At 38.7% G+C, this 12267-nt stretch overlaps 1 protein-coding gene across 2 annotated transcripts in view; it reads left to right on the forward strand.

The window, feature by feature from the left end:
• TPH2 (tryptophan hydroxylase 2) overlaps positions 1 to 12267 on the forward strand; it is an 84873-nt gene that overhangs the window by 37494 nt on the left and 35112 nt on the right. For both annotated transcript variants that reach the window (XM_027889088.1, XM_027889089.1), the window contains exon 9: positions 4700 to 4795. In XM_027889088.1, the coding sequence (XP_027744889.1) occupies positions 4700 to 4795 (96 nt within the window). The remainder of the gene's footprint in view (positions 1 to 4699; positions 4796 to 12267) is intronic.

The following is a 12267-nucleotide window of genomic DNA, read 5'->3' on the forward strand; positions in this document are numbered from 1 at the left end:
GTCTTTCAGCTATATATAACTATTTACTTATGAGATAATTACAACTATATGAGAAATTTTATCTCTGTGTGAATACTTTTAGAGCTAAAATATCAAAGGACTTCTAAAGAAAAAGGAATTATTCTTTGCATATTGTGAACATACTGCATACATTTGAATTGAGTGGTCTATTCAAATATCCTTTGAAATCTTAAATCCAGTAGAACCAATGTAAAGATGTTTTCTTAAGGATATTTATTTGGCACTGGTCTTGCAATTACTTACATACATTAGTAATTGTATTGTTTTCATGGCAACTAATTTTCTCCATGTCAGCTTGGGGTTATAGCCCCTTGCCACGGGCAGTTCCTACAGTGATGATTCTTCCTACCCACGTGCCAGGGTTGCAGTCATGCAGTTACTCAATCTCTCATTCTTCCCCCCTGGTGACAGGGAGCACAGGCAAATCAGTGCTTGACATGGTTGGTGTTCTCAGGACTCATCCTGACAACATTTTTATAAGGTACTTTTAGAGAACAGATAAAATCTCATGCTGTACATCATGCTGAAAATTGCCAAGTGAACACAAGTATCGGTCTCTAAGCTATACCGTAAGAAAATTAAGCAAAGTGGAAAGGTTTGAAAGGCCTTTTTATGGACAAGTCAGATTTTGAACTACTGACTCTGTGACACTAGCATCCAATACCATGCACAAGCTCTTTGCACAGGTCCCAAGAGGCAGATTTTCAAATGCAAAATGATGTGATGTGAGAAGTAGTTTTCAAAGCCTTAGAAATCAGACAGGTGAGAAGAGCTGAGCTTATCAGACCTTTATTCCTGCCTTTGAAAATTTCTAAGCATCCTCAAATAACGATTTTTTCTGTTAGCTGTCATAGCTGTCACTGATTTTTTTCTTTTCCTTTTGGTAGTCCAGTTTATAATGCAAGGCAGTACCTGATTGTGAAGAACAGACATTGTGTTTACCCTGGAGACCAGCTTTGGAGTTTGCCAGGGCTTGATCTTCTCTGTATCTTTCCTGTCAATAGCAGGACAACTGATCTGACTCTTGAAATCACACATATACTTGACCAGACCAGCTATCCCGATACCTTGTCTCTGACACAGGCAAATTGCAGACATTTGGAGGACAGTGTATGTCTAAAGCCATACGGTGGTATTTTCCTGATGTACTGCTTGGGCTGCCAATAACTTTTACTTCAAGGACTCTGAAGGAAGAAATCTGCTGTATTAGTATTTTATAGCCCTTAATAGGATTTTCTTCCATGCATCTGATTAACAGTTTTTGAACCCATGTAGACAATGTTTTATGAGCATGACTGTAAAGTATCTTTTATATATTTTTGATAAATTAGAGAAATAAATTAAAATCATATTGAACACTGTCTTGTGCTCCTGACAGTCTTGATCATTACACTGATGTCACTTGGCATAAAAATTGTTTCTAATCCTTCATTTGGCACTTTGATTCTTCATCTCATTTTGCTGATTTGGCTAATCGAGCACACTCTAGTGTAAGGCTCTTCAAAAACTACAGAAACTTCAAGAGCCTCTCAGTAAGTTGGAGCAAACCCACACTTCATCCCAAAGATGTGATAGAACTGAATGTAAAGGCAGATGACAGGATTTTGCTGTAGTTTGTAGAGGAGACAAATGTCTGGGGCCGCAGTCTAGGAAGTATGCCAGAGACAGGTCCAAGATTTGAAATCAGACAGGAGGGCCTGGATGCCCCCATTTGTGCTTGCATTCATCAGCCAACTTGTAACAACAGTGAAATAATCAGTTTTTGTCTTCAGCTGAGGCTTTAAAAAATGTATTTATCTCAACAGCCATTTCTTTGTTCAGTCATTCCCACTCCAGAATGATTATCCTGTGTGTAATATAGAGTCCCACATTTGTAGTTCACCATACAAAGAGAGGCATTTAGTGGGTATCTCTGTGTCTGGTCTATAAAAAGTGACTCTGTATAGTTAATATTTAACCTCCTTATCAGTATGCCTTGATGTTTATAGACTTGAGAGCACAGCTTACCAAGCGGGCAAACTCTGTTGATGCACTGAGCCATCTCTGCATGTCTGCGAGTGGGAAGGTGGGAGGGAATCGTGTATCACTGACTAACGATCTGAAGATGGCAGCATTGGGTGAGCTATCACACTTTCTTGGCTAAGCAGAACTCTCTTAAATACAAAATTGTAATTTCTCCATATGGCAAATTTATAAAAAAGTCGGCTTTTCATTTGAAGGGCTTTTCTCAGTGCTATAGTTGGATACCACAAGTTAGTAGTAGGCAGATGTATTGCCATTTTGTATGTGTTTTGAGTTGGTTATACTGAGAGTACAAGTCTTGTAAATACTAAAGATTGGCTCTCATCAGCAAGTGTTGGCTCGTAAATATAACTCCCTTTTATAGTAGTAACAATTATAATAATTTTTGAAGCTCTATGCCTTCTGCCCCTTTTGTTCCCTGGAGTGCGTTTCCTCAGGGAAGTGGAGAATGTTTCTCTTCCCTTGTCCCTCTGCCCCTGTAGATTGCTGAGTGGGCGTTGGGCCTTCTCCAGGGAGCAGCATGACATTGGTTTGGTTTTCCTCAGCCTGAGAAAGGTGGAAAGTAAAAGTGTCCCACGTATGGGGACAAAATCATGGCTGCTCTTACAGGTCTTTAACAGACAAACACTAGACTCCCTCATTTTAGCCACTGTTGCTTTTAAGAATGAAAATTACCATGATCACCGTGTTTTATCGGGAGCCAAATCCTGCTGTGTATCTGTTAGAATGTTCATGTTTACAGCATATGGCCTACTACCTGATGGGTTCCTTTAAAGGAGTTGGGAAGGAGGGGATGTAAGTGTAAAGCTGAGTAGTTCATTGCTGATAGTGTCAGCATGTAGAAAACAAGGACTGTTGGCTCTTAAAGGTTTTACTGGCAAAATATCTAGGCGGGGAAGCGGCGTTTGTACTCTTGGTGGTAGGTCTCTCAGCTTCACTCATTGCTTCTATAGCAATACTTGTTTCATTTTGTGTACCTGGCTGTTTCTCCCTGAGATTACATTTTTGGAGATGAGTTCTCTTCTTTTAAGTAGGGACATCAGCTTATTACATGTACTGAAAAATTTTATGCCAGTTTGCCCTAGCTGAGTCAGTAGCAAAGCCAGAGGTTGATTTTCTTTGGTTCTCTTTGATGATGTTGTGTTTTCACACCTTTGACTGCTGTGATGGAATCTGACTTAAAACATTTGCGATTCCTGCAACTGATTCTTCTTCTCAGCTGACTTAGCAGGTTTGGCTCAGACACAGGGCACATGTTTTTATTCTTTCTTTTGTTACACCCCTACGTGCCATGCTGCATGAGTCACTAGCCCTACAGAAACTTTTATGAGGCAAAGCAGTTAATAATTTCTGAATTTCTAAACATTTGTTGAACTTAAAAGAGCTGTTAACTTCTACTTTTTTACATTTAGTATGATAAATACTGGAAGAGTGGGGTATTAAAGAGGAACTGTATGGGAAAAGATCATTGTGTTAGGATCCATTCTTAAGTTATCTGAAAAATTTAAGACTTAGTACAAAATACTGGGTTGGTTCTTATCTTGAATTAATATTTCCTGCAAAGACAGTTAAATCTTCTAGGTTCAGTGAAGTTATGTCTCTACACAAAACCTGAAATTGTCAGATGATGTAATAAGCACACACACACATATATACAGGTGTGTGTGTGTGTGTATGTGCAATATTTTCATGTAAGTTAGAAATCAACTTCCTAAAACCTTTATATGTAGAAATAGTTGCTATCTTAATCTCAACTGTTTGATCTAATATCAAAAGCAATCTTGATGTCTTGTAAAGAAACCAAACTAAAACTCGATACCACAGGAGCAGAAGAGACTGTATCTTCTGCATTTAGGGAACAGTGGGCTATGTGTGCTTCTTAAGGTCTTCCTAACATTTAACTTTGTTGTGTGGGTACAGCAAAGTTAGATACCACACTGTTATTCTCATTTAGCACATCTCTTTCACAGCTTCTCATCAATTTTACAGCTCAGATATGTTACCTGATTCAATGTAGACCTAAAAAGCAACTGTAACAGATTGGTCAAGTAAACTCATTTGACTGACTCATTTTCTTTCTGTAATTTAAGAAACCAAATGCCATATTAGTTCTTCATTTATGACAGACGTTTATGAGAGAGTAAAATCAAGTGAAGACCAAGGCCTGAACTCAAGGAGGCTCTTGCGTGCATGTGTTTCAGTAAATTCACTATGTTGCAGACTTCAAAGCAGTATAAGCTTGAGTGTAAAACTGATCTAGATCTCAGAGATCTTGAGAGGTTCCTAGACAGTCGGACTGACTACCTTGCAGGATTTTATTTTAAGGCATCTTATTTGTTTTAGAAGGTTTCAGAAATCTCTCCAGGGCTCTGCCTTTGATACTAAATGATCTTGCTTGTCTGTTCCTAACTGACCATTCCTGGGATCTCCTTGGTTGCCCAGACAAAAACCAAAATGTCACATTTTTTGTTCAAAGCTCCCTTACTGCAGAACATGACATTTAAGTTACTTTGTAGTAATAACGTACTGTATCTATGTTCAAGACAGGTAATTCTGAAGAAGTTGGGCAAGTGAATGAATATGGTAGTGATTGTCATTGCTGAAGTGCCCATTTGTGACTACACTGTGTGTATCTGAATATCTGTATATTTTGCAGTGCTATTTTTTTACAATTGAATTTGGCCTTTGCAAGCAAGAGGGACAACTACGTGCTTATGGGGCAGGACTTCTGTCTTCTATTGGAGAATTAAAGGTATGTACCACTACAGCATAATCAACCTTTAATCTTAACAAAATAATAGTTGGATATAAATATATTGACTTTCAAGTAACAGTTAAAATTCTCAAGATAAAAAGCTTCCATTTAAAATATGGTATTGACCTAAAAGCTTAGAAGTATCAGCTGGCACTTGAAGCATGAAATGGACTTGTAAGGCCCAAAGTACCAAAACAACTATAAACTACAAAACTTATTTCTATTTGAATTTTCATTTCTTGTAAAAGGAGACTTATGGGTTCTAACAGATAAGGTTGCCTTGGACCTCTAAAAGCTTTGTTTGGATGAGAAGCATGTATTTTTAATACTCACAATAAAGTTTTAGAAATCAGACATGATTCTGTTGGAAGAAATCCGGTGGATTTGTATTACTGATATGAAAAAAACAATATTCATTAAGGTCCTTATTCATATTTACAATTAAGGAATGTGTATATACTCATGTTAGACTTGACTATTAGACAATACATAGATCCCTATTCTTATAAAAGTGAAAGTGTTTAATCTTGCATGGTGTGAGCAGTTGTAGTGGATCATTTATGCCTACAAAACATAGGAAAGAAGCAAAAGGTGTTTTGTTACAAGTGTAGTATTTTGGGACATAGTACACCTCTCTGTTGGCAAGGTAGGAGGGAAGGGTAAAGAGACGGAAGAGTACTATCTTCAGGGACCCAAATAAACTCTTGGTGGCTTTGCAGGTAAATAGTTGTTTTTCAAAAGCGTATATTGAATAGTATTTCAAACTATTTTGCAGTATGTCTGTTGTTTATTTGTGTTAAAAACATCTTCCCAACTTCCTGGACTGGCTTTCAGTGAACTATCTGGCAGTTTAATAGAAGTACCTCAGTGTCTTTTTGCTTTTTGTTTCACCTATAACAGAATATTTGTGGTGAAGCTCATTAGTCAAACTGGTATTTTTTCAGTAGTAGGAAAAAGTTGAAGAAAATTACCTTCTCCAGTATTTTTGCTTTGATTGCCTTAGAGTTGCTCTAAGTTCTGTGCATGCTTCAGCATTCTTTATCTGCCTGGCGATATTCTGTACTCACAGCGCAAAGATGGTTAAATGCAAAGAGGTGGACATGTCCTGCTTGTTTTCCTCTGGCCCAACAACCTTCAGTGCTGAGCCCCAAACTCTGTGCAGTATTTTGCAAAGAATCAGGCCTTTTATTTAAACTAAGAGATATAGTCGCTAGGTGATGACCCTGAAAATACCTATCACATCATTTACAAAATCTAAGGGCATAAAAATGAGGAAATGAATAGTCAAGAACATATTAAGTCTTCTACTGTCAGTGTTGTAAACAAATGCATTATTCTTGTCAAGTGTGCATATTTTGGTATCACACATTTGTGATCCCAGATCTGTATTCTTCACTCAGAAGTAATCTCAGAGTATAAGCGCAAAGAATAATCCTTTTGAAAAGCAGCAGTATAAATTAAATAATCTGCATGATAATGAACTATATTGATCTACTTCAAAGGTATGGCCATATATATATATATATATATCTATATATCTCAATCATAGTAATTGTGCCATAAATCAGTAATATTATATACTTTTCTATTACATTACAAATATATCTTGTAGATATGATGCCTGAAGGGACTATTAGACCATTTGGTTTGACCTCTTGTGTATCGTAAGATATTAAATTTCACCAGATTGTGCATATGCTTAGAGACTTAAATTAGACATTTTGATTACTGAAAATATATGTATTGTGGGAACAGAACAGCACCGTACCACAAGTAGACATAGTCTCCATGAAGGGCCTGATAAGGTGCAAAATGTCCAGAAAGCCTTTGTGGGACTGTGCTCCAGAGTAGAAAAGAAGGTAAAAGGTAAGGAAAAAAAATGCAAAAAACTACTAAGTTTTCTGCTGAAATAACCATGGGAGAAGCTGTTTCTAGACCACAAGCCAGGAATGAATGTGCTTCTTGTCAACAAGGTACATCAGGCAGGTGCTTAGGTAGGAGAATGTCTGGGCACCTGTGAGTTTGGTGCACAGCCTTGCGGCAAGCCATTGCCAGTCTCTGCTGTTTCGAGGGAAAGCAACCTGCCTGTGATGGTTTTAGTTTTCAGTTTTACCAGCCTTTTCTCTTTGCACCTATTGGGAGGGAAAATTTCTTCCTTGACCTGAAGGTTTCTGAAAAATCATGCTAATAGATTGTTCTGGAGATCCTGATTATATCAATATCCTGATTATAACCAAAATCCTAATGGATGGCAGCAGTTGTTCTGAAAATTATGACGATACTGGCTATTTCACTGGTGAGTGGGGACGAGTAGGAGAGTCAGATTGCATGGCCAGGAAGTCTCACCCTCGTGTGTGCAACACATGTACTTCTCATAGGTGTCAGAGTGAAAATATATACCTTTAAGCCATGTCCTCAAGTTGCCATATCCACACAGCTTTTAAATCCCTCCAAGATTGGTGACTCAATCTCTTTCCTGGGCAGCATATTCCAATATTTGGCAACCATTTCACTGAAGAAATTTTTCCTAATATCCAGTCTAAGCCTCATCTGGCACAACTTGAGGCCATTTCCAACTGTCCTGTCACTTGCTGCTCAGGAGAAGAGACTGACCCTTACCTCAGTACAACCTCCTATCAGGTAGTTGGAGAGAGTGATAAGGTCTCCCCTGAGCCTCCTCTTCTCCAGGCTAAACAACCCCAGCTACCTCAGCAGTGTCCTTCTCTGGACACTTTTCCAGTGCCATAATATCCCTTTTAGTGAGGGGCCCAAAACTGAGCACAGGACTCGAGGTGTGGCCTCAGTGCCAAGTGTCGGGGGACAATCATTGCCCTGGTCCTGCTGGCCATGCTATTGCTGAAACAATCCAGGATGCCATTGGGCTTCTTGGCCACCAGGGCACACTGCTGGCTCATGTTCAGCTGCTGTTAACCAGCACCCTCAGGTCCTTTTCTGCTGGGCCACTTTCCAGTTACTCTTCCCCGAGCCTGTAGCTCTTCATGGGATTGTTGCGACCCAAATGCAGGACCTGGCACTTGGTCTTGTTGAACCTCAATGATTGGCCTTGGCCCATCCTGTCCATATTCCTCTGCAAAGCCTTCCTGTCCTCCAGCAGAACAATAATCATGCCCAGCTTGGTCATGTCTCCAAATTTACTGAGGGTGCACTCAAGACTGCAAAGGCATTTGTTACTAATATGCTTTTGTGAGCAAGAAGAAAAGGCTTTCTCCAACTGCTATCCCCATCAGCTCTCTTTTCAATGCAGTGGTATTCACAGAAAATAACATGGTGGCCGATTTTATGTATAATTTCTAGAAATTTCTAGAAATTATTGAGCCACACTGTTTGCAGGGTATAAATGGCCAGCAGTATTTGGTCCTTTCAGTGCAGTGAATGGCTTGTTCAGTCTTCCCTGTTTCTTTATTACGCTGCTTAACTCTGCAAATCTGGTCAACAGCTTTAGTAACAAAGAACTGTAAAAGCTAGAGCAATGTGGGCACCAACCTATCAATATAGGATTCCCTTCAATTTTTTTTCCCCACTCAGCATTTAGACTTAAAATTTCAGATACTGAAAAGTGCATCTCCTGATATGCATACTAGGGAAACATCAAGTAAAAAAAAATTTGAAAGCACAACAAAATAAGGAGAAAGAGAAGATTAAAAATGAAGCCTGGGGGAAACGAATAATACAGTAAGTAGTTATAAAATGTTCTGCTTAATATAGTCAGGTTAACTCTAGCTAACACTATTACACAGTATGTATTTGGGGCTTAGAGATAAGGTGGAAATAATGTACATTTCAATTATTAAAACTATTTCTAAAAGGCAGTTCAAATGTCTTTGGAAATTTTAATCCATTTACTTTGTATGATGCTCTCTTGAACCCTTTCATTAAAGGAGTCTCCTATCCAATTCAGCTGGCTGTAGATCAAGTCATATATCCTTGTTGTATGCTTCTATATTAAACGGAGAGTAGTCTTCAAATCTTTCTGTATAAATTTTTAAGGTCAAATACAATATCCAGCTGTGTTATTTTGTTTTAATGATCATTTATTTTAAGAAGAGCCAGCATTAGCCTTTAACACCAAAGATTCAAATGCAAATTTTGGCTCTGTTTTCTGAAGAGGATGAAGAAAACAACTCCTGGATCCCAGATGCTCATTTTAGTACTCTTTAGAAAGTATTTTCCTTATTTGTCTAGACAATATATAAAATTATACCGCTGAAAAAAATTTTCTGGTAGTATCAGAACACTGTCAGATTTGCAACTTAGATTGTACATAAGCAGGAAAATATTTAAGAGCAGGTTTTCCAAGCCTATATGTACTCTTCCGGGAATAACAAGGCGATAAAGGTGCTGGTACACCACACAACTTCTCAACTCAAGTTTTCCCCTTGCTGGCTGAAAATTTTACTTTTTGGTTTTTGTTTTGTTTATTTTTTTTCTCAAATCCGAAAAGCTCCGAGTTGTATTATTACACTCCATTTTTTATACTCAAGAGAAATTACAAGACCAAACTCTTTTTTCATGTGTCAGTGATAGCGGTCACTTAAGAAATGATTCACTGGTGTGCAGTGTGTAAATGCCTGGTGCCATCTGACATGCTGCAGTATTTCTGACTGGCTGCCTCTTCAGAAACATATAAGTCTTCTTTTGATCTTGTGCTATATCTTCCATCTTCTGTGCAATGCATCAGACAGTCTAGACCCGAGAGACCTGTAATGGGTAATTGTCTAATTCTTAAGCTGTCCAGTTGTCTGATACCGCTGCTTTTCCTGAGAATTGGTGATGATTCATTTGGAAGTTTCACTCCAAATTCTTACTTCTCAAATTAAAGGAGAATCACCAGTAGTTTTATTGGCATAAGCAGTCATATGATTCGTATGAATGGGCCATTAGAGACAGTTATTACAGATCCACAAGATGGTAAGACGTTCTATTTTACCAAAACCTGTTTTCCTTATGAATATTAGCCCTGGCACGTCATTGGAGGGGGATAACAAAAGAGGTTTCTATGAATAACATGAACTTGAATGCTTTTGGACTCACCAGACCAAGTTGTTTTGTTGAGATTGCTTACTTCATAATGTTGAGAGTGCCAAGCACCAACATTTTAGAACACTGTAATGTTTCTGAAAAATACTCTAGTCAGCTTTGAGTCAGTGTCCTGACCGTTCTAGTTCACACTAAACACTTTATGATCTCTCTGAAGGTTTGTCTGCAGGCTTAGTTCAGTTGCTGAAGTCTGGCATTGCTGGTGTCAGCATATCAACTCAGTAGCAGATGTCATAGATGCCAGGCTGTGGAATTTGAAAACACCACCCAGACTTGCAAAGGTGGAAACATTGCTTTGGTAGCCATGACAATGCCGAATTGATCCAAGAACCAAAGACCGCATCCTAGAAGGGAGACAGGTGTCTCAGGTGGGAATTCATCAGAATTTAGGCACTTCATTCCCAAACTGCAATCCTAAGAATAAGTGATCAGTTGTCACCTAACTTTGAAGGCATGTCTAAATTCTTTACCCTCTGTTTCCAGGTTGCACATTCTCTGGTGTCCTCACATCCCAGTCTCTGCAGAATTGCTTTGTGAAGCAACAGCTCTGCTCATTGTAAACTAAACTGGGATCCAGAAAGTATAAGTCATTTCATATGGGTAACCTGAGGAGAATAGCTAGAAAGGCTTTCTTAGAGGACATCCCTTCTGATAGCTGATCAGCTTTTCTCCTCTTTAAAGTCTGTCATTTTATAAAATCAGGGCTCACTGACTAGAGAGTTATTCATGATGTAGGAGCCACAGGCTGAATCCCTTCTCACCTCTGATAGCTTCAGTCCCAAGGACTAGGCCTGGCCCAGCAGAGGCCATTAGTAAGTAGAGAAGATAACACTGTCGCCTCTTTCTGTTGAAGCTTTCACAGTACAGGAAAGAATCCATGAGCCAGAAGTAGTCACCTACTGATTCAGTTCCTGCCAAATCATGGCATGTGTCTTAATTTTGATTCCCTTCATAGGGCTTCACTCAGTCCTGTCAGAGTTTTAAAACTTTGTGCTGCAGACATCTGAAGCATCAAGTCTCACCTGGAAGTCGAAAGACACCTCAAGAGGAGATTTTTTTTATCTATAGTTAACCTCCAAAGGTATCTATTATAATTCTCAGCGAAGAAAAGCAAATTCATTTTGATAGAAGGAGGTAGGTTGCCTAAATTTACAAGCATTTGCTTGTATTGTGGCTCTGCAAAGAGAAAGTGACAGCAGGGATATAAATATAAGCAGGAGCCTAATAAGGTGAGCCTGATCCTGCAGTCCATTTAGAAGAGGATGCTCGTTGACAGACCATTTTTAATATTTGTTTTCAAACCTGTTCAACTGATTACTGGTTAGAAACAGCAAACCTTGTGAGACGGAAAAGATCCATGTACTAAAGAAAGGTAATTCTCTGACATTTCATGATTCCATGCATTAATTTTTCAGGTATTTATTTTTGGAGAGAGAGGAGATGGGAGGAAGAGGCTCTTCCAGTTTTCTGTCCTGTTATTTGGAGATTGCAGGTTGAGAGCTAGTGTGATATTTTCAGTGCCTTTCACAGGGATTTAGGAACGAGCATAAGCAAGAGCATGGATAAAAATTGTGGTGAATACCTTAAGGTTAATACCTTACTCTGCTATAAAGAGTGTCCATGCAGATAGAAAGTAAAGAAATCAGAGACACCTTTGGACCTCAGGGATCTGCTTTCTCACTGTCCTTTCTGTATGATTTTCATGCACATCTTCACTGTGTATAGATATCAGGGGACTAAAGAAGGTTGAAAGGTGACCTAAATATGCTCTCCTTCCTTACTTGCACTGCTGTAACAGAGCACTGAGAATGAAAATAGGTATGCTGTAGAAGATAAGGTAGATCCAAAAGCTAACACAAGTATTCAAGTTGAAAGGGGAGCTAGAAAAGATTGTGTTGGAAAATGTCTCAGTACCTGATTTTCAGTTTTGAAACCTGTGCCCTTTCTAGTGGCTTGTGCAAGTCATTTAAAGAGAAAGGCTAATCAGAAATCTACTCACTCTGGATAGCAGCATTTGATGCCTCATCGGCCCAGTGTCTGCTCTGTTACTTACCTGTGTCTGTTTGTTTAGCTATTTTTTTCTTTGCAGTTCTATATGGAGCATTATTACTCGGGTGTATGTGGCAGAAGGGCAATGCAGTTCATCATCATGCAGTACACTGGCATTATTTAATGGGTTTTCAGATATATAGTTTCACTTTCACTGTCAGGAAAATAGTATATGATTTTGGCCTGAAAATGTAAAGCACAGATTATTTGAACTGTTTGGTGAGACTCAATTTACCCACCAAGACAGTGGTGAATTCTGCCAGTTAAATGACATTTTGGGGACATACGTATTTGCAGTTGTACGGATAATTTTTCAAGAATGGTTATTTGACGACTTTCCTGTTTCCAGCTGAACATTTAGG

This window comes from Empidonax traillii, unplaced genomic scaffold (assembly GCF_003031625.1).
Source record: "Empidonax traillii isolate 1590-97213 ecotype Southwest subspecies unplaced genomic scaffold, ASM303162v1 scaffold252:size1141739, whole genome shotgun sequence".
Taxonomy (NCBI): domain Eukaryota; kingdom Metazoa; phylum Chordata; class Aves; order Passeriformes; family Tyrannidae; genus Empidonax; species Empidonax traillii.